Source organism: Rhipicephalus microplus, unplaced genomic scaffold (assembly GCF_043290135.1).
Source record: "Rhipicephalus microplus isolate Deutch F79 unplaced genomic scaffold, USDA_Rmic scaffold_94, whole genome shotgun sequence".
Lineage (NCBI taxonomy): Eukaryota > Metazoa > Arthropoda > Arachnida > Ixodida > Ixodidae > Rhipicephalus > Rhipicephalus microplus.
This window is the reverse complement of record NW_027464666.1, coordinates 846,053-868,353: the sequence shown is the minus strand read 5'-3', so window position 1 is coordinate 868,353 and position 22,301 is coordinate 846,053. Positions and strand designations below refer to the sequence as shown.

Genomic DNA, 22,301 nt, shown 5'->3' with positions numbered 1-22,301 from the left:
GTGGGCACCATGCATGTGTTGGCCGGACAACGAACAAGCCTAAACTATGTGGTGCTTCGCCCCGAAAATACTCATATTTATCGGGTGTTTACGTGTCAGGACTACGATATCGCTGTCGTAGAAGGCTTCGTATACTTTTATCGCGTGGTGTTCTTTAACGTGCACCTAAATCTAAGTACACGAACCTACTCTATTTAAGCGAAGCAGACAGGATAACAGTGGTTGGCCGAGAGTGCAAAAGTAGGTGGTCTGTATTTTAATTCACATTCATAGAAAGCGAAAATTAGAGACGACCTTAAACCTAGTCTTATGCGTCGGCTTGTGTAACTCCACCTTGGCGATCGTGTGCCCTGTTGTATTCCTTTGGGTCAATTTTGCGCTTCGTCCCGCCACCTATGCGGATCTCGGAGTCCACGTAGAAATAAGCGCGTTGTTCAAGTCTGCTCCACCAGGTGCCGCAACGATCCTCGCTGCTCAAAAGATAATCGGCTCTTCTTTATAAGAACTCGTTCATTTAACTTTTTTAATTATTTTGAGGGCTGACTGGCCCTTATCGCATATAAACTTATGCTCCTATATTATCTATATTCAGTGTAACTCTTAACTCAAAGCAGAACATTTGATTTCGTAACAATTTCATTTGTTCAAGATAATTTTCTGAACGTTCGGAAAACCAGAAGCAAGTGATTGACCGGAAGTGTTTTGAAGAGAAACAAGAGTGCTAGTTGGTGCTCGTGACACTAAAACAAAATTCGAACTGAATACGCTGTGTTAAGCCTGATGAAGCTAACTGGTTGTCTTTAATAGTTAGAAAATGGGTGGCAGCGTTGGAACGCTGTCGAGGAAAATAAACTTTAAATAAAGATGTGACACGCAAATGTAAAATTTCCGGCTATGTAATTGTAATCAGCTAACGCCATACGGATGGTAATAAAAGCGCTGAAAAAAAGCTCCGTCCTGCTGTGTATATTCAAAAAACATGATAAAGAAGTTGACGACACTGATGATGATGAGTGCATTCAGCTTTAGCCCTGTTTCCAAAGTCGTCTCAGGTAAGGAAGGCGGCAAATGGGGGAAAAAGAATTCGCTCTTACCGCTGAAAGTGGCCCTGAAATTGTCACGTCTTTCACCCTTCTATTTTTTTTTCTAGCCGTAACAGTCGGGCAAGAGGCAATAAAACAATGAGTTGCTAGAGCTAGACATTTCGAAATGTACGATGACTTATTGAGCCTTTCCTGTCTTCTGCGATCCGCGAACAATATTATCTCGTTAGCTGCCAGAATATCTCCCTCGATCTTTTCTTGTTCTTCTTCGTTTTTTTTTTCTATTACGTGCACTTTAAAAACCTTCAACAACCTTATTCGAATATCGAGCTTACTTTCTAGCTCTCGCGAAGCGTCGTATATTGTTTCCGGCAGACTCGGGTCCCGGAATGCGCTAGATAACCACCTTTGTCGGCTCTTTTACCGAGTACTTTCCCAGTTTGTACTATGAAGCTAGTCTGCGTATAATTAGCTATAGCTGCTCAAGGGCGCCTTCAATAATATCCTGACACCCATTATCATCACACGCGCCCACAAAAATAATAAATGACTATGTTCATGTCGTACTTCTCATGTTTTTCACTGGGCTCGAGTATCGCGGTCTGCTCTTTCGCAATTTAATATCCTGCTGAATTCTATTCCCTTTATATAACGCCAGTCCCTTCCCCTGTGTTTTGACTTTGTTGTTTTAGATATTCCTTGTGTATTTTTTTTGCGAACGCAGTATAGCTGACGTAGAGTGCCTGTCTCGTCGTGCGTGTTTTTTTTTTCTTTCCGTTGCCAGCAGCCCGCTCCGCAAATGAGCTTTCTAATCTGTATTATTTTTTCCCTCTCTGTTTAGTGAGGTCAGCAATGGCTGGCTTCGAAACTATAGTGAGCGATATTGCGAACTCGATTCTTTTCTGTCGATTGTTTTTGCGATCCTCTTTTCGTGTCGTCACCATGCTGACTACAATGGGTGTAATAGAACGGGGTTAGGAAATCAGCGTTTGCCCAGTCATCACGCTTGAGTTATGATTTCTGGGTTATTTCGCTTTCCTATTCGCTGAGACGCCAGACTTTATTGTATATATCCATGCTGGTGATCAAGGCAGCTTATGAGGGGTTTTTTTAGTTTGTCTCCCGGTCGACTTTCGAAAAGAACGAATAAGACAGTACATTGTAACCTAACTTGGCACTGCATGCCGTGGATTCCGGCGCTCTGCGAGAGCAGCATTTGACGCGTTTATATCCCGTTCACCGTAGTATTTACGGCGGTTGTTCAACGAGAAACTTGACGTACTTTACCTGCCTCAGTTGTGTTCTTTTTTGTTAAAAAGGCTCGATTGCTTTAGCGCTAGCACTTAAGCTTTAGCGCTTAAGCACGGGAAAGTCCTCATCTGTATTTGTTACTTCAGAAAACAAGTATTTGAGCCATTCATATGCTTAACACGACTACTGCGATGCATTTGTCCGACACCTCTTGATGCGCGTAAACTAATTATTCGGTGTACGCTCTCTACCTGGCTCCCTTTGTTGTAGACTGGAGAGGAAGAAGTGCTGAAATTATGGGTTGAATATATTGTTACGTGAGTAACGAGACAAAGTATTGCGAATATATTCGAAAAATATATTTGCAAGAGCGGTTGCAGCACTGGCCAGTCTGGCTCCGAGCTCGAGCAGCCAGCGACCCTCATCTTCTTCGTCGGGCGCACACGCGCATTCGCACTATGGTTTGTGGCAGCCTACAGGTAGCATAACCCCCGTCGGCAAAGGCGCCGTCTCGGCGCATCTAGATGTCAAGATCATTGGGCGAGTGGTACTGCTTCAGGCGTGCGACGTGTACGATGTCGCTGGCCCTAGGGGTGGATGAAGACGGCGAGGCAGCAGGAGTGATTTCATAAGTGACGGGAGTCACCTCACGAAGCACTCTGTATGGCCCTGTGTACCGAGAGAGCAGCTTGTCAGACAGGCCAACGTGCCTGGTCGGAGACCACAGCAGAACCAACGAACCGGGCGAAAAGTGCACATCGCGGTGTCGTTGGTCGTACCGACGCCGTTGGTTTGCTTGGGAGGTCAGAAGGCGAGCACGAGCGGTTTCGCGTGCGTGGGCGGCCCGGCTGATGGCGTCCAGAGCATATTGTGAAGTTGGAGCTGCTGGTAACGGAATCGTCGTATCGAGGGGTAATGTGGGTTCGCGGCCGAACAGCAAGAAAAAAGGGGAGTAACCAGCAGTGTCGTGGCGCGAAGAATTGTAGGCAAATGTCACGTATGGTAAAGCGATGTCCCAGTCAGAGTGATCTGAGGAAACGTACTTTGCAAGCATGTCAGTTAGGGTTCGGTTCAGGCGTTCTGTGAGGCCATTTGTTTGCGGATGGTACGACGTAGTGAGCTTGTGGCGTGTTTCACAAGAGCGTAGGATGTCCGCTATGACTTTCGATAGAAATGTGCGGCCTCGGTCCGTGAGCAGCTGGCGTGGAGCACCATGTTGCAAGATCACGTCGTGTAGAAGAAAATCGGCGACGTCAGTGGCGCAACTTGTTGGAAGGGCGCGTGTGATTGCGTAGCGTGTGGCGTAGTCTGTGGCCACAGCTATCCACCTGTTGCCAGCAGAAGACAGAGGAAAAGGGCCGAGTAAGTCCAAGCCGACGCGAAAGAAAGGTTCAGTAGAAATATCGAGTGGTTGAAGGCGCCCAGCCGGAAGCGTCGATGGTGTTTTGCGGCGCTGACATTCCTCACACGCCGCGACGTATCTTCTGACGGACCGTGCCAGACCTGGCCAATAGAAGCGACGGCGAATCCGGTCGTATGTGCGGGACACACCCAGGTGACCGGCAGTAGGAACGTCATGGAGTTCGTGGAGTATAGCCAAGCGGAGGTGTTTGGGTATGGCAAGCAGCAGAGATGGGCCGTCTGGATGGAAGTTATGCCGGTATAATGTGCCATTCTGGAGTACGAACGAGCGATAGGATCGGTTCGATGGGGAGGAGTCGAGGCGCTCAATGATAGCTCGTAGGGCTGCATCACGGCGTTGCTCGTCGGCTATGTGGTTCAGTTGAGAAACGGAGCACACGCAGGCGTCGTTGTCAGGTATGGTGGCCGATGGGCCAACTGGATAGCGAGAAAGGCAATCGGCGTCCTGGTGCAGGCGTCCAGACTTGTATATCACAGCAAAGGTGTATTCTTGCAGTCGCAGAGCCCAGCGACCAAGTCGACCTGTAGGATCTCTTAAGGATGAAAGCCAGCAGAGCGCGTGGTGGTCGGTGACGACGGAAAAGTGAGTGCCATATAAATATGGGCGGAATTTTGAGACCGCCCAGACAAGAGCAAGGCATTCTCGCTCCGTGATCGAATAGTTACGCTCTGCAGGTGTAAGGAGGCGGCTAGCATACGCGATAACGCGGTCGTGTCCCTGTTGGCATTGGGCGAGAACGGCTCCGATACCGTGACCACTGGCATCAGTTCGGACCTCAGTTGGGGCAGATGGGTCAAAGTGGGCCAGGATAGGGGGCGTCGTCAAAAGTGTTATGAGGTGAGAGAAGGCGGCAGCTTGAGTGGACCCCCACGAAAATGGAACGCCTTTCTTCAAAAGATCGGTAAGTGGTTGGGCGATTGCCGCAAAATCTTTCACGAACCGCCTAAAGTAGGAGCAAAGTCCCACAAAGCTCCGGACATCTTTGGCGGATTGGGGTATTGGGAAACTCGTGACGGCACGAATTTTCTCAGGGTCCGGTCTCACACCAGAAGCATCGACAAGGTGGCCCAGCACGGTAATCTGTCGGCGGCCGAAGTGACACTTCGAGGAGTTCAACTGGAGGCCAGCTTTGCGGAAGACGTCGAGAATGGCCGACAGACGCTCAAGGTGGGTCTCAAATGTAGGTGCAAATACGAGGACGTCGTCTAGGTAACACAGGCATGTTGACCATTTGAATCCGTGTAGCAGAGAGTCCATCATACGTTCGAACGTGGCGGGGGCATTGCATAGACCGAAGGGCATAACCTTGAATTGGTATAGGCCATCTGGAGTGATGAAGGCGGTCTTTTCTTGGTCTTTCTCGTCTACGGCAATCTGCCAATAACCAGAACGAAGGTCGATGGATGAAAAGTAGCGTGCGCCGTGGAGACAATCGAGGGCGTCATCAATACGTGGTAAAGGATACACGTCCTTTTTGGTGATTCGATTTAGATGCCGGTAATCGATGCAAAAGCGCCATGTGTTGTCCTTCTTTTTAACCAGGACGACGGGTGACGCCCATGGGCTTGATGAGGGCTCAATAATGCCTTTAGTTAACATCTTATTCACTTCAGCTTGAATAATCTGGCGCTCCGACGCGGACACGCGATACGGTCGACGGTGAATGGGAGCAGCATCACCGGTGTTGATGCGGTGCTTTACAAGAGAAGTTTGGCCGAGTGGTCGGTCGTCAAGGTCGAAGATGTCACGGTAGGAAGCTAGAAGGCGTGCGAGAGCGGCTGTTTGCTCTGGGGGAAGGTCAGGGTCGATCATGGGACGTATTGACATGTCGAGGCATGTGGCATCGAGTGGGCGACAAGAAAAATTGGTGCATGCGTCGGCTGCGAAAGTGGTGACGTGATCATCGGCTAAGGACCGCAACGTGGCGATTAGGATGCCTTCAGGGAGGACTTGCTTTGTGAAGCCGAAATTTATGACGGGTAGACGGGTCCGGTTAGAGGCTACAGTTACGATGCAGTGAGGGACGGTGACGTCACGTGCCAGTAGGACATCAGGAATCGGTGTGACGATGTAATTCCCATCCAATACGGGTGAGGTCGTGGCGAATTCGGTGAATGTGAGGGCTTTAGGCGGTAAGCGGAGGAAGTCTGTGGCAGAAAGGCCGTGTTGAGGTTCAGGGTGAATATCCGGCTGAAGAGGAAGGTCTAAGCAAAGAGTACCAGCGGAACAGTCGATCAGAGCAGAATGGGTCGACAGGAAGTCCATCCCTAAGATGAGGTCATGAGGACAGTTCTGGAGCACCGTGAATAGAACAGGAATGTAACGGTCGGCGATGCTTATGCGAGCCGTACACATGCCAATGACAGGAACAGTGCCGCCATCGGCCACACGTACAGCTTCGGTAGCAGGAGGCGTGAGTACTTTTCTTAAGCGGCGACAAAGATGAACGCTGATTATGGACACATGAGCGCCAGTATCGACTAGTGCCGACAGAGAAATACCGTCCACGTGTACATCGACAAGATTTTTGTTCGTATGAAGCGTCAATGGAGGGTTTGGTTCAGACAGGGATGATGCAGCACTACCTCCAGGGGCTGCACTGTCTAGTTTTCCGTCGGGTACGATGAAAAGTTAGGCGGCGAGTGATGGCGGCGTGGCTGGGGCGACGGGGAACGACGGCGTTGAGGGGACGGAGAACGAGCAGGAAGGCGGCTGTTAGACGTGTCGAAAGCAGGGGCGGTACGGCTGGACGAATACCGGCGAAGATCTTCATATGGGCTATAAGGTGCGAAAAACTGGCTCCTATGTGGCGGCGTCCAGGAGGCACGGCAGTAGCGGGAGACATGTCCAACGCGGTGGCACCGGAAGCAGATCGGTTTGTCGTCAGGAGTTCGCCATTCCGCCGGGTTGCGAGATCGTGGAGCAACAAATGGGTCACGTCGAGGTGGATTAATGGGAATTGGTCTGGAGGAGGGGCAAGAGATGGGGCAAGCATCAGGGAACCCGCGGTTGGCGAATTCTTGTCGTACGACCGCCTGAATAACGGAGATCGCGGGGGTTGTCGGCATCGTATGTTCGAAAGAAGTGGGCTGAAGCGGCGCTGGACTTGCTGCTTCAAGTTCCCGTCGAACGATACGCGTTACACTCTGCTCAAAGGGCGGTGTGACGGTAGAATCGGAGCAGGTGGACGTAGCCGCCGTGTTTGGCAACCGAGAAAAAGGAGGGCGCACCCGACGGCTTTTTGCTGTTTCGAAACGGCGGCATTCTTGAATTACACGGTCGATGGTCGAGACGTTAGTGTACACCAGCAAATTGAAGGCGTCGTCCGCGATCCCCTTCAAAACGTGTCCAACCTTTTCAGCCTCAGACATCGCCTCGTCCACTTTTCGGCAAAGAGCGAGAACTTCTTGGATGTATGACACATACGATTCAGTTGGCGACTGGACACGGGTAGCCAGCTCCTGTCGTGCAGCTGCGTGGCGACCGGTCGGGTCCCCAAAGATGTCACGTAGCTTTTCCTTGAACGTGTCCCAGCTGGTGAGTTCGGACTCATTTGTCTCGTACCAGACACGCGGGGTTCCGTCCAAGTAGAAGAGAACATTAGCGAGCATCATGGTAGGGTCCCAGCGGTGAGTTTGACTGACCCGTTCATAAAGGCGAAGCCATTTGTCGACGTCGAGGCCAGGTTGCGCAGAAAATGTCCCGGGATCACGGGGTGTTTGGACGGCGACAAAGGTTGTCGGAGAAGCCGCAGATGGTGAAGCGGATGCGTTGTCACTGAAAGCCATGGCGGGAAGCTGGAGGATGCGGCCACTGCGGAGCTGCGTGGTGAGGACGGGGATCGTTCCACCTCCACCAAATATGTTACGTGAGTAACGAGACAAAGTATTGCGAATATATTCGAAAAATATATTTGCAAGAGCGGTTGCAGCACTGGCCAGTCTGGCTCCGAGCTCGAGCAGCCAGCGACCCTCATCTTCTTCGTCGGGCGCACACGCGCATTCGCACTATGGTTTGTGGCAGCCTACAGGTAGCAATATTACGTGCGGGAAGTAGTTGTGCGCTTTGATTATATTTCAGCCCCCGTGCACCCCGCCCCTTGATTCGGATGTAATTTGCCCTGTGACCTTGATTTTTTTTTAAATGCGAAGTTTGCCCGGGAGACCACACCGGCTTGCGCGACACTTCTATGTGACCCCCGCCTGCGCTGCTGCAGCGTCACCGCGGTGACCCTCTTCTTCCACAGCCGTATTTCCGCCTCCTCCTCCTCCTCCTCTCGTGAAAACGTTTTCTCACGCTTCATTTTTTTGTTTTGTTTTAACGGCCGCTTAGGCTTGAAACGTCCTTGCCTGTGCACTTCCCGACGAAGAGTTCGCTTCAGCTACGTGTGTCCACGGGTTTGTCGTTTGGCTGCGGAGCTTTCGTTTGCCGAATATTTCGCTTTGGCGTTGTGTGGCATCTCCTCCTATGCTTTTGCCTGCGTTAACAGAAGGAGGGGGGGGGGGGAGAGACTGATGGTTTTTTTTCTCTCCACGCAGCTGCGCACTGTTTTTGCACCAAGCGTAAGAACAAGCGGCACTACCACTACTGCTACTACTACACGAAAACAATAATAACAAAGATGCAGAAAGAGGGATGTGGAAGATTAAAATATTGTGGAAAGTTACAATATCTATCTATCTATCTATCTATCTGTCTATCTATCTATCTATCTATCTATCTATCTATCTATCTAAGTGCTCTTGGGACTACCCCTTCAGCTTAGGGTACATCAAAATTAATATGTGAGCGTGAGATGGTTTGACGATTACGACTCGCTGGTGATGGCATGAATAATGTCACAATCACTTCGCGTACGTCGTCACTTCCCTTTTGACAGTAGCACAAACACGAGTGTGGGTATGTGCCTCAGGTTATTCACACGTTGTATCTACCCCGGAAGGGCGAGAACACACATGTGTAATTTTAACGCGTGAGCGTTAAGAAATGGCTCACTTTGGCAGCGTTAATCCGGTTAATGTAAAGAATACATATAAATGTAAGATTCCCTGCAGGAATTGAGCCCTAGAATTCTGCGTGGCAATCCAGTATTCTACCACAGAGCCATGCCATGTTTCGGAACAATTTTTTTCGAATAGACCGTGATGTTCGGGAAACGTCAATTCTGGTTGCAGTGTTGGCTATCCAATTTCATAAACATGCATTACATATGTTCTCCTGCGACACATCCTTCACGACGGATTAACGTCACTTGTAGTTAGGTGCTGTCCGCTAAAGTTGGTTTACGTAGCAGTATCCAGGCCTATCATTCTCGCGAACATTAGCGCTTCATATCAGCTGACCGCTTCTGGTCTTTCTTATACCCATCTCGCTGGTGGCATCGTTACGCAACTGTAAATAGCTGGTTACATAAAACATATGCGGCTGTTTAACGCATGTCTGTGCGTGCACTTGTACACATCTTTAGCGCCACTTCGTGACGTTTCGCTCCATAAAAAAAGTTACAACACAGTCACCTTCCACACGCATGTTTCGCATAACATCGATTCCCACGTGGGAACTGCCGATTTTCTTTTTTTTCTCGGCTATTTTTTTTTCAATCGTTTGCAATGTTTCTGATAATTACTCCTTCTTACCGGACTTAAAAGTATCACGGTATATCCTAGTATACACGACACAGATAACGGCGTCTCACATTTTTTCAATACAGCATGTGTATTGCTCGAGTACACCATGCATACAACGTGTACATTCACCTGTACAGTATCATTTTTTACGAAAGGGAACACGCGAGCGGGTGGCCTGCGCTCTGCGGCGGCTGCCTACAGCGCCATCAGCCGGTAGATAAAGAAAGCGCGCCCGCTTTTCGCGACATCACCCGCTAGCGAGAGTACAATTTAGCGGCACTTGTCCAACCTTCATGGCTTGTTTCGTCCGCTAACGGATGACGTGAAAATCGGACGCGCTTCACTTATCTGTCTGTTAACGGTGCTCTACAGGCAGCCGCGGTATTGCGCAGGGTTGGTTTACACTGTAGGTACATGACACACTGTACAGTGTACAGCGTACAGTTTTACACTGTATGTACATGACATGTAGTTTCCTGGCATGTATGTTGCTTTTGCCGTCTTGCAGCCACAGTGAAGCAGGGGATGTGTGACTTCCTTTTTTTTTCGCCCCATTACAGCTACCTACTGTGTAACTCTGTCTATTAAATGAACAAAGTCAAACTTAAGACGACAGGAAAAAGAAGAGAAGGAAAGGCGCTTGAATTTTGAGCTGTGTAGTGATGTGACGTCACGGTATGTGGGCCGCTTTTCATCGACAGTCGCTATGTACTACAGAACAGTCTGGAGATATCGCGCCGTAGCAAATTTTGTCGGTGGTTGGGAAAAATCTGTGATCTCTAATTTGAGTGTGCGTATAATATTTCCGAGCATTTTTGTTTTCATTATTTCCTAACATTTGTTTCGACTAATGAATTCGGTATTTCGAAGTAGCCGGCTCTGGTGCATTAACAGCCCGGGTAATGTTACATTTTCACTGTAAAAATGAATGCCTATAGCTTGTCCACGAAAAAATTGAGCAACAAGCTTTTCATGCTTGAGGGGGAGTGGTGAATTCGCATCAAATTGAATGGTCCGACTCATGATAATCGTTATATTGTGGTTGCAAATAAATAAATACATTGCATCGTTGTACTAATCGATGCTCGTCATTGGTTGCCCCGCATGCAGCTGTTTTCCCTGTTTACCTCAGGCAAGGTGGCCTCTAAAAAAACAACGTACTGTTTTTTTTTTCTGTCGCGTTATTTGATTACTAGTACTTTATTATTTTCTTTATTGACCTACCCTAAAGGTAATTATTGAGTGTTTTGGCACAGAAACATGGCAGTGAAACAAGACGTTAATAAACGCGTTATTAAAACAGAAGTTAATAAGCGCGCTCATTCATTATCTATTGCCGGCAGTCCTCTACTTTCGACGCGGCCGGACTCCTTTGCGCGCTAATGCGGTGTAGCTCGAACGCACACCGACTACGCTGCGTACACTTCGTTCTTGCTTGCCCGTCAACAGGCGGCTCTAACCCGACTCTTGCTGTTCCCTTTTTTTCCTTCCCCGCCTCGTTTTCAGATGCGGATGAGTGCCGTCCCGCGCTTCCCGAGAGCCTGGAGACGATCCCCAAGGCGGATTATCTCCCGACGCAGCGACATCGCTGGAATACAAATGAGGTACGCCCGCTCCGGCCTTTTTCTTCTTTCCTTCTCCGCCGTGCAGCCCGGAAACTGACGTGCGTCGTCGCCTATATAGGCGTTCCCTGCCTCCTACGTGCGATTCCCCATTTTCGGTGCTTATATATAGATCAGCCTCGTTTCTCCCGGCGTCTTCTTGTTGTTGTTTTCACGCTCACCTATATGTTTGCCTCATCGGCAATCAGTCGTCTTTGGTTGGCTGTCGCGACGCTAGACTACTGGCGACGTTACGCTGCCGTCGCACCGACGGCTGCCCCTAGCTGAGCGTATACATCCTGGACCCTGTGCGTTCCTCGGCGCTGGCCCGGACAGCCGTATGATGAGCACGGCTCCAATTTGGTCTCGCGCGTGGCATGTGTCTCTGTGACGCAGTTATCGGTGCTCCCTGTCCTCGGTTTGTCTGCTAATATGTGTGTGTGCGCGTGTTTTTATATCTACTATCTCCCTCCCTCTCTCTCTCTCTCTCTCTCTCTTCTTTTCTTTTTTTTTTGCCACTTGGCCTACATCTGGTGGGAGCGGTGGATCCCGTAATGAGACGGCAGGGCTTCCTCTATCCCTATCTCTCTCTCTCTTTCTCTCGTTTTGGTGATCTTCGGCAAAACATGATCGTAAAAAAACATAACAATGGACCCGACTGGATCTATTTATGGAGCACAGCAACGTGCACCCACGGCTTCTTCCCCGTGCCTTAAACGTCGGGAAATATCCAACGCCGCTGTGGTAAAGCGCACGGCGATTGTAAGGGAAGGATCGAACAAAGGCGGGATTGATGAGCGCGTTGAGAGTCTTCGCGGAAGTTATTTATCAACGAGGCCCGCATCGATGCCATGGATGTGTATAGAAACAAAGGCGAAAATCTCCGAAACGCGTATGTGCGTGTGCGCGCGCGTGTGTGCGCGTGCGTGCATGAAAAGTTATGACTGTACACACTACTCGAGCTTTTTTTTTTCTTAAAGAACATTTGTTTCCGCATTCGCTACTCGTATCCGGTAACTCCTTTCTTTCTTAGTCGTGCTGTATTGTCAACACGGGTACAGCTCTTCGGTGGCTGGACGTGCGTGAGAGTCCATTTATCAGCCATTGGGCAGTGGGTAGCTAAGGAAACGAACAACTTGTTTTTTTTTTCTTGTGTATATTGTGTTCGTACGTAACGTGTGAATGTCTATTTTCCCCGGCCTTCCTTCAACGTTATTTCTCTCTTTGTGTGTTTGGTGGGGAAGAATATTGCTTCGTATTGATGTAGTCGTTTATCAAAATTATGTTTTCTTCGCAGTAAAAATCACGGGGCATGAGCGAAAACGTGGCGTGTCGTGGTATCATAACTTAAAATAACAGTTACCACATCTTTGAAGTTACCACCACTGTTGTCATTATACGTAGTTATCGTCACGGCGTCATCGCTGTCTTCGTTGTACTATCACCCGCCACGGATGGTGGTACGACAGAGCAGCCGAGTGGCTAAGGCACTCGGCAGCTGACCCGCAGGTTGCGGGATCGAATCCCAGCCTCATTTTTTATATAGGCGTAGATTCTTTACACCAGTGGGCTTAAATTTAGTTGCGCGTTGAAGAACCCAATGTCGTCAATATTTTTGTAGCCCTCCACTACGGCGTTTCTCATAATCATATGGTGGTTTTAGGACGTGAAATCCAACCAATTATTATTATTATTATTATTATTATTATTATTATTATTATTATTATTATTATTATTATTATTATTATTATTATTATTATTATTATTGTCGTACCATCATCGTCGTCATTTTCCTAACCTTTGTCGTCATTGCTATTGAATCAGTTGTAATCTGAACTTTCGGGAAAGTTGGAAACTTGAACGTCCTGCTAAATTTCGTGAGTCATTCTGACATGGCAGCATGGCCGAACGTAGCGCATTATGTAGTAACGAAGTACTTTTAAGGCGTAGTGTTAGCATTTGTCAAGAAAAAATGCTGATGGTTTGAGTGAAAACCAGCTAGCACAACTGTCAATCACAGTTGAGGGGCAGATGCGTCGTAGTTCTATGGGCGGAGCTTGCTTTTCTTAGGCTGTAACCGCTTATAGAATGATAACTAAAGGGACAAAAAAAGAGTGATAGTAAGCCGCAGCACTAAAAAGCTCAAATTCCAAGTCTTAGTTCTTACCAACAACCTACGATAAAGGCTGTATAGTACCGAGAATCCCGAGAACAAGTGTATTTCCTTGCTGTGGTCTGCAATGATAGTGTTCATATACTTACACATAGTATCTCTTCTTGCGAAATTGCCGTATCTATGCTGCCTGGAAAAAGCGAGAAGGAAGAGAAGATAGGGACGTTAACTAGACGCCCGTCTCGTTATACCTGCCCGTTTCTAGGGTAAGGGTTAACAGGCGACAAGGAAGACGGAAGAAAAGGTGGGACGCGCGCACTTTGGAAAGCACATCATACAGACGGTCGCACAGATCCGTTCACTTGAGGCGTTTAAGCAGTACTCTCATTTACTCTGTGAAAAGAAAAGAACAAAAGAATAAGAAAAGAAGAAAATCAGAAACTGCAACCTAGGGTGGTCTGGTAGGCTCCCCTACGCCGGAGAAGAAGGAGGGTGAAGGAAAGTTATAGAGGAAGAGAGAAAAGTCTCTTTTTCCGCCCGCATGGAAGAGTACGGTGAACTTACCTCCTGGGATATGACCGCAAAGATTTCTATCTGATGAATTTTCTTTGTGCAAAGCGACAAAACGTAGAGGACACGGTAACTTTGCGCAAACTAAGTTCATCACGCTTAACCAGCTATCTCACTGTCTGCTTTTTCTTTATCCCTTTTTGGCTTTTTTTCGAATCTTTTTTTTCTTCGCCGCCTCAGAGAAGAATCGCCATTCACGTTGACGAGCGCGCGGGTACTTGGACCATGGCCTGAGATGCATCTCCAGAAAAAGGCAATAATCTTCCTGACAGACTTTTTAGTGGAGACCGGACTGGACAAGCCCCTATGACTGACAGCCAGAGATGGGTATTATGTAAAGTGTGGTCATGTATATACTGACATTAGAGTAGTAAGGTGTGCGTGTAAGTAGTTTATGACTGTGTGAACTGCGTGAAGAAAACTGTGTATTGGCATGATATTTGAACTGGTTTCAGTGTGCTATTATGTTTTTTTCTTTTTTTCTTTCTTTTCCGTATTGTTAATTTTTGGGTACCGTTCTGTATTATTATTTTATTTTTCGCTGCAGAACTTTGTGATATGGAGTAGCCGAGGCCATAGGCACCTCAACCTCTCCACAACAAAACAGTTAAAACAGAACAGAACAGAGCGCGCGGGTGCGTTAACGTCTCTGGGTCGACGAGGCTCGTCACCCGATGAAAACTACTCGACCCAGCCGTCGCACCGGCACGACGTTGAATACGTCTCAGGAGCCGCGCCTTTGTACGCTGCAGGTCCGCTTCTTGAGCACGATCGCGGCTGGCCCACCGTCCTGTTCCATCTCCACGACGCGAATCGTAAGATATTATTGAAGGGAAGTCCTTCCCATCACGGTTCTCTCCCTTCAGTGCACTCGTCGCAGCAATGGCCGAGAAGGGAATACCGAGTGACCACGGACGGTGGTCTCGCTGCGAGAGCCACTTAGGCCCCACGTCAACAAGACGGCCAGAAGAGAGTCCTTGCCGTAGAAACGAAAAAGAGAAAATCCCGAGACGATTCCTCGAGTCTGCGCTGCCTGCCGTCGTTGCTGTGTGCCTTTCAGTGCTTCGTGAGATCGCGAGACCCTTCCTCCGGTTCGTGGGTGACTGGTCTCTGTCATGACTTGTACTCCTCCGATCGAGAGAACTCCGGCGCGTTGGCAGCCGTAACTCCGTCAAGTTGCTCTCGGAGTCTGCTGCCCTTTGACGCGTCTCCGTTCCTGCATGCAGATTTATCTCGCTCGTATATATATAGCAGGACTCCGCGCGTGTGTGGGTCTCGAAAGGTAAGTTGTTTTTACTTTGCCCGTTTTCTTCTCCTTTCTTCGAGGGGTCCTGCCTCTCTGCAGAATAAACAGTCGTGAAAGGGATGCTCTATGAAACGCTGAATAGAATATTGCGATCTGTTTCTTTCTCTCTCTCCCTCTTTCTTTCTTTCTTTCTTTCTTTCTTTTCTCTTGCAGTCGTCCCACTTTATTGTTCTCCTTTCTATCGCGTCGATTTCGAGGCAGCCCATTTTAGCGATATGTGTTACACTGCGCACGTTTGTCACCTTGTTTGTATTGGGTGGTCAGAATGGAGCATCTGATGAGCGGTCTGCTCCGAAAAAAAACTCCTTCACTATCTCTCGTTGCGTGCTGTTCTTTAGTAGCCCGTCTTTCCACTTACGCTTCTCGGATTTTCTTTCTTTTCGTGTCATGAATGCCGCTTTTTTTTTTCGTTAAACCCATCGTACAGCCCTACTGGTCGCGGAACTCGCAAATAGAGGCAAACGCTTAAGTCTCGGAAAGCTTTGCAAATTCTGTATACATATTCCATGAACTAAGCAGTGGCACATTATGGCTTAAATTGGGACAGCCTACCTTCTCAGTCAAGTGGCCCTGCGTTACGCTGGAGAGCACCGAGTGATCGTTTTACTTTATTAAATGCCGCGGAAACCGCGGCAAAACGTCTTCAAATGTCCAGTGCCTAAGGCCACTCCCTTGATGCGAGTGAACCGCCGTTTCTCATTCCCTGTTTGCCTGCGGGCAAAGCCAGTTGTAAATATTCACCGTTCATAAGAACATTAAGGTGGGCGAGTTTGTCCAGTCTTTGAGAGCGCTCATCTTGTTTATTCCTTTTCGTGTATGTTGTCTGTTTTGTGCTCTCAAGTATCTTTATGTTCAATGTTGACTCATTCCTAGTGATTGAGAGATGAATAGATGGAAGGAACAATTACCAGTTGTGAATGCCAGGTGAACTCTGCCGCAATACCCTTACCACCACTACGTCCATACGTTCTTAGTAGACTAGAAAGTTGGGCTTGTTGGAACTCTCGCATGATTGCTGCTGATCTAAAGACGAAGACAAAAAAATTGCCCGCAGCTTCCCTCGGGGGAACACTGAGGAGGATGCGGAGCATATAATTGGTTAACGGGGTGTTAAAGTGCGACTTACTTGGGTCGATGGCTAAATTGGTTAACGTGGTTGTGAAATGGGGTGTTAAATTGCGACTTACTTGGGTCGATGGCTAAATTGGTTAACGTGGTTGTAGGAGGGGGTGTTAAATGAGTGAACACGTACACACGTATGCGAAAGGGCGGCGCTGGTCGAAGGGACGTCGATCATTGTGTTTGTGGATTCGTTGGAATTCATTTCACCGCGACCTTGGACGTCGACGCGCCGTACAAACCAACCGACGAGCGGCAACTGAGCGAGCGAGCGCCGACCTAGAGTATATATACAGCGCGACGGCGCATGCACTGTCAGCTGTCGAATGTTCGAGAAGGGGGAGAAGCGCAACGGCGCATGCGCGCGCGTCAGCTGCCGATGTTCTCGAAGCGCGACGGCGCATGCGTGCGCGTCAGCTGCCGATGTTCTCGAAGCGTGACGGCGCATGCGCGCTACATTATACAGCTAGCGAATGTTCGTGAAGAGGAGAAGCGCACGCGCTGTGTAGAGGAGGAAGGGTGCACAGATGGTGGAGGAGTGAAGCGCGCGCGGTGTGTAGATGAGGAAGGGATGCACAGATGGTGGAAGAAGGAGGAGGAAGGTTGCGGACGGCGCCGCACTACAAGCCTCGAGTATTAGATGCTCCGCATCTAAAAAAAAAACACAGAAGGCACTGGACGAACTCTCGTTCAGTGCACTCTGCTTTAAGTCTTCGTCTGTAGCGCTACATTAGTCATGCATTCTAAGTTCGATCAAATCAAATGAAGATGTATTTTATTGAGGCGTAATCATGGAGGATGTACGAGAAGTTATCGGACCAATAGCGTATGTGGCTAGGCGCATGTACAACATAAATAACGATGCCCCGCAGAGCCGTAGACCAGCTGCGCCATCTACGCGGAAGTCGCAAAACTGGGGAGAGGCGAGGCATGTAGGGAAATGCATTTCATATTAACCAGGAGGGGGGGGGCGTGCAGTTTGCTTTCAGTTAATCGCACGCTGCGAATCTTTACTGTTCAACTACGCACAAGAGAAATTTCCCACCGGCACTACATTGCAGGTCAAGATCTAGTGCATATACATGGCATATACAGGGAATATACAGTGCATATACAGGGCGGCCGGGACACAGTTGCGTAGCATGAGCAGTCGGTTCTTTCAATCAAGAAACTCGCTAGCAGACGCTTCCTGCGTCGGCGTTGTCTCTAACTGGCGAGGGCGCGTTCTCGTTCCTTGCGAGCTGTTACTTCAGCGTTCCTATCTCAAACATCGTTTTCGCTCTCTCTCGCCTCACTGTGAGCGCTCTGAGGTGGTGGCGCCCTCTCTTGCGTCAAGCAAATAGACCGTCACTACAGCAGACGACGACGACGCACGCCGGCACTCCGAGACCCTAAGGTGTTTCGCCCCTAAGTGTTGACCACCAGTTGACTAACTAGGTCGCTTTCTTTCTCAGACTGTTCCGTCTCTAATCCGCCTGTCTCATCGTCGTCATAGTCCTTTCCTGCCCGCTTTCGCTTCTCTCGTTTTCTTCTTTTTCGTGTGGCGAAAGCCGCGGCCCCTTTTTTTTTTTTCCTGTACGCCTATTTTCTTTTCGTTCGTTTTTTCGTACCTCTCGGTTTCGTCGCTGCCAGGCTCCATCGTTGAGCGCCACATTTCGTCGCATTGCGCGCGTAACCGGTCGGTCCCACTGGTCCGACACGCAAACCATTCTTCCTATTTCTGAGAGTGACGACGCAGGTCGGTGCAAGGCCGTCTCTTCCATCGGTTATCCAGAACCAGCTGCGGTGACACTCTATGAGCCCGCTCAGCGATCGACCCACCGAACGACCATCTAGCCAGGCCTCGCCGAGGGACATGTGAAGTGACGGGTGTAGCGTAGCGCCTGCGTCTTCGCCGTCAGCGGCCATTGCTTGTTTCCGAGTAATGGGCTTTTGTCGCCAGTTTCGACGCTCTGCGAAGCTCTCTCTCTCTCTCTCTTAATCCTCTTTGCTTACTTCTTGTCTGTTTTGATGGCACGTGTGTTGCAAGAGCAATTCTTCTTTTTCGGAGAATCTCATTCCTACCGTGCCTCATCTAACGTTTCTTCATACCCCTATTTTTCGTTATTAACTCCATATTGCGTGAAGCAACAAGTCTGGCGGGGAAAGAATAGTGGCGACGGGGGGTGAGGGGCAGGGATAATAAAGAGGGAGAAGGTGTGGCGTGACACGAAGAAATATGAACACGTCTAGTCCGCATTTTTTTTCTTTTGTAATAACGACGCACCATCTCGTGTTCGTCGTCTGGATGCCTCGTTTTCCTTTCTTTTCGAGCCCTTTCATCTTCTTCCGTAGCACATGTACTCTCGTGTATCCCCCCCCTTTCCTTTGTAATCCGCCTGTTTTCTAGCGTGTTTCTTTTTTTCATTGTTCTTTAGCTCATTTGCTTTGCCACAGTAAGAGCTCCTTGTGGCGGTGACAGGATATCAAAGGCAACGTCGTTCTCACTCAGAGTGAACGCCGTGTAATCTGCGGGAAACAGTGCTCGCATGGTGGCGCTTCCTCCTCGATTTCTTGCGAATTTGAGAAGCGATCGAGAGAAATTGGGGGAGGAGCGTTGGGCTAGGAAGGTTTTCAGCTACTTGTACATGAAGAATGTCGATACGAAATGGAGGAAGTGAACCAGGATATTCACTGCTAAATACTTAGAAAACAGCAGGTGGCCAAACCAAAAAGAACTATTGGTTAAGAAGAAAGTGAAGGAAACGGAGACCAACATGTGGAGAATTGGCATGATTAAGAAGTCCGCACTGGAGATCTATCGAACTCTTAAGCAGGAAATCGCCAAGGAAAGGATCTATGTTAATCCTCGGTGTAGTTCTCTACTGTTTGAGGTCAGCAGTATTGCGAACCAAGACATGTCGGGCCAAATACGAAGGGGTAGACACGGTATGCAGTGCATGTGGAGAGGAGGAGGAAACTGCCAAACACTTGCTAAAGTTCTGTGAAGGGCTTCACCCTATAGTTCAGGATGATGGCGCAGAGCTTTTCAAAGCACTTGGGTTTAGGGACAGGGAGGGCAAAATAGACTTTAAGCGGGTAGAAATAACTAGAAGAAGGTTATCTAATTGGTGGCTAAATTCAAGGCACGAGTGAAAATTAAACCCATCACTGCAAAGTACGAGTCTTCAACTTCACTATTTAAAGGGAAAAAAAGATAAACCTAGTGGTTCGTTCACTAAGTATTACGGCTAGGTGGCGTTAGCAGCCGCCCGATCTAAAGGGTACAGCCACATCCATCCATCCATCTATCCATCCATCCATTTTTGCTCTCCTTTCTCGGCGCTCGTGTTTAGAGGCGAAGCTCTTTATGATCTAGGGCAGTCTACGGACCGACCGACCGACCGACCGACCGACCGACCGACCGACCGACCGACCCGTAAAGAAGCCTCTTATACAGTGTTTCCTTCGAGAGACTCGAAAAATTGAAAAGCGACTGAATTTCATGTCCGTCGGTGTGCCAAAGATCACATTACCTCGTTGTCAGATGACGTCAATATAGACGCCATCATGTGGTGACGTAATTGTTCTCAATCAATCAGTCAGTCAGTCACTTAGTCATTTATTATTCTTGCGCAATAAATTGTTATAGAATAATATACAGACGAGGGTCCCACAGTCGAAGACTGCAGCGGGTCTCTCGTCCCGCTGCAGTCTTCGACTGCAATTTGGGACTTCACAAATTGTCAAAGTATGTGACATCGCTGATGACATCTTGTAAAGACGTCACAACATGACATCGAATCAGCCCTGAGATTGTCTGGGATGTACTATAGTCATAAAGACGGATATAACCTGGACGACCTGGGTTGCCGAACGTCCATATTCAACTTCTGCAGCCTTTATTTTTTCTTACATTTCCCATTCGTGGGCAGGCGGCGGCTGTCGATGGTAATCGAACCCGCTACTTTCTACACAACAGCAAAGTGCTGGAAGTACTGTGCACAGCGATCTGTGGCTCTGAGAACGTTTAATTAAGACTTATCCGAAAGCACTTGTTTTGTACTCAAAGTCGGTTTGCGCAACGTGCCGTCTAAGGACATAGAAACAAAGAGAGAAAAACACTTAAAAAATGTGGCATCAGCGTTGAATAGCGGCCGTACATTGAAAAGGGATTCAATCTGAAAAAGCGGAGAACCTCGAAAAAACGCCGAACAACAAATGAAAAAATGCAAAAAAAGCATAAACACTATTACCAGTGGGGTGGCAGTATAGTGTGGTACAGTCTCCGTAGCTCGTGTGAGTTGGGACGTTAATCAAAGCATCGCTCTCTCGACGCTGGCAGGGTGATCGGTTTCTCGTTAGCGCTGTAACGAACCCTCGCCACCGCCTCTTCAGTGCGACTGACGTCGGGAACGATGGAACGGCGCCCCGCCGAGGAACACCGTGCACGGTCATTAGTGTTCGCTTTTGTTTCGTGCGCGCGCTTGTGCCGATTCTGTTATGTACTTGACCCGGCTCCCTTTGTTTCCGCCGTGAGGTGTATAAAGCACTCAGTGGATGTCCGATACCGTTTGACCCCGTTTTCTGTGCCCACATGTGCTGTTTCTGTTTGTTTGTTTTCCTTTCTTTCTTACTTCCAAGTAAGTTCTCAGTTTTGTGCCAGCTCCGCAGAGGCGAACATTTATCTCGAAACTACGCATGTCCGGTTTCTTGTCTCCCGCTTTAACCCGGTTTTTTATCTTGCTTTTTCTCTGTCTCTTTTACGAGATTTCTTCTTTGCAAGAGTGGTGGTTGGATGTTCTTTTTTTTCGGGGGGGGGGGGGGGGGTAGGATACTCATGACAAGCGAACTTCTTTAGGGGCAGAAGAGGGCGGCAGGTATGTAAAACTTTATTCGTTCATTCATTTATTCATTCATTCATTTAGTCATTTACTCTGGCACACCACAGTGTCATTCAGGCATCGCTGGGCGAGTGTTAGAGAGCAATTTGAACAGCTGTGGTAGTCTACCATGAAAAAATGCATTGAGTGTAACAAACTTACACATTTTGTTTGGCTCTGTTTTCTTTAAAAAAGGTGATTGATAATTGATATGTGGGGTTTAACGTCCCAAAACCACCATATGATTATGAGAGACGCCGTAGTGGAGGGATCCGGGAATTTCGACCACCTGGGGTTCTGTAACCTGCACCCAAATCTGAGAACACGGCCTACAACATTTCCGCCTCCATCGGAAATGCAGCCGCCGCAGCCGGGATTCGATCCCGCGACCTGCGAGTCAGCAGCCGAGTACCTTAACCACTAGACCACTGTGGCCGGGCTTTAAAAAAAAGGTGAGGGGGGCATAAATTTTCACAGGTGGAGAGTGGAGAGGTGGAGAGTTTTACCTGGCGTGAGTGTTTCCTTAATTATTTTTTATTGTAGTGCAGCAAATGTTATTTTCTCCGGCGGTAATGTCTTCTTGTACGTGCTCTTCGCAGAACTTTCTTAGCGCAGCGTAGCGCTGGTGATCTCACCCCTAGCATGTTTCACGAATAAGTTAATATGAAATGAGACTCTACTGCCCCCATATGGCAGTCACTGAAACCTTGTCGGGGTGATTTGATGAATATGTTCTTACTTATTCATATCAGTTCGGAAACCGGGGTAAAAAAACAACAAAGAACTGTCGCCACTATACCGCTGCTTTAGTGTCCGTGGACCGCTTACGTACATCAAGTGTCTAAAACAGCGAAGGCGCTTCGCGAAGGCTATACTTTCTAGGGAGTGAGAGATGAAGGGAAGGTGGGTGAGGTTAACGAGGTGCATGTCCGGCTTATTGCGCTTAAATGTAAGCGAATGAATATAGCAAGCAAAATAGAGATAGAAAGACAGCACTAGTGGTGCGCACGCACGAAGATGCGTAGCAAAGCGGTAAAGGTTTTGAGAATGAATATTGACTTTCTGTTACGACTCGGGGCTCTTCTCGCGTTCCACGACATCGGCGTGGTGCTTTCCAACGTATTGACGCGCAATCAGACGTCCTTCGTTAGCCGGCATGATCGAAACGTACGCGACAGTATCCGCAACCTTCGAGTTCGTTTGTTTCTCATTTAAGTTTTTCTCTCTATTTTTATCTATCTTACTTTTCCTCTTTGCTGTTACCTCCTTCCGAAAGAGCAGGCGGGCTCTTCGAGGAGCAACTGCCCCTCAAAATGGCAGTTGTCAGCCTGCTTCCTACTTACATCTTTTTTTGTTCTTGCGTGAATGTGGATGCGTGTTCAATAG

The 22,301-nt window shown here is 48.4% G+C and overlaps 1 protein-coding gene across 1 annotated transcript in view; it reads left to right on the top strand.

Annotated features, from left to right (window-relative positions):
* The window catches only part of LOC119162107 (calmodulin-binding transcription activator 2-like), a 321,823-nt gene that overhangs the window by 133,646 nt on the left and 165,876 nt on the right, over nt 1-22,301 (top strand). Inside the window, exon 2 of the mRNA XM_075885234.1 lies at nt 10,851-10,948. Within this exon, the coding sequence (XP_075741349.1) occupies nt 10,851-10,948 (98 nt within the window). The remainder of the gene's footprint in view (nt 1-10,850; nt 10,949-22,301) is intronic.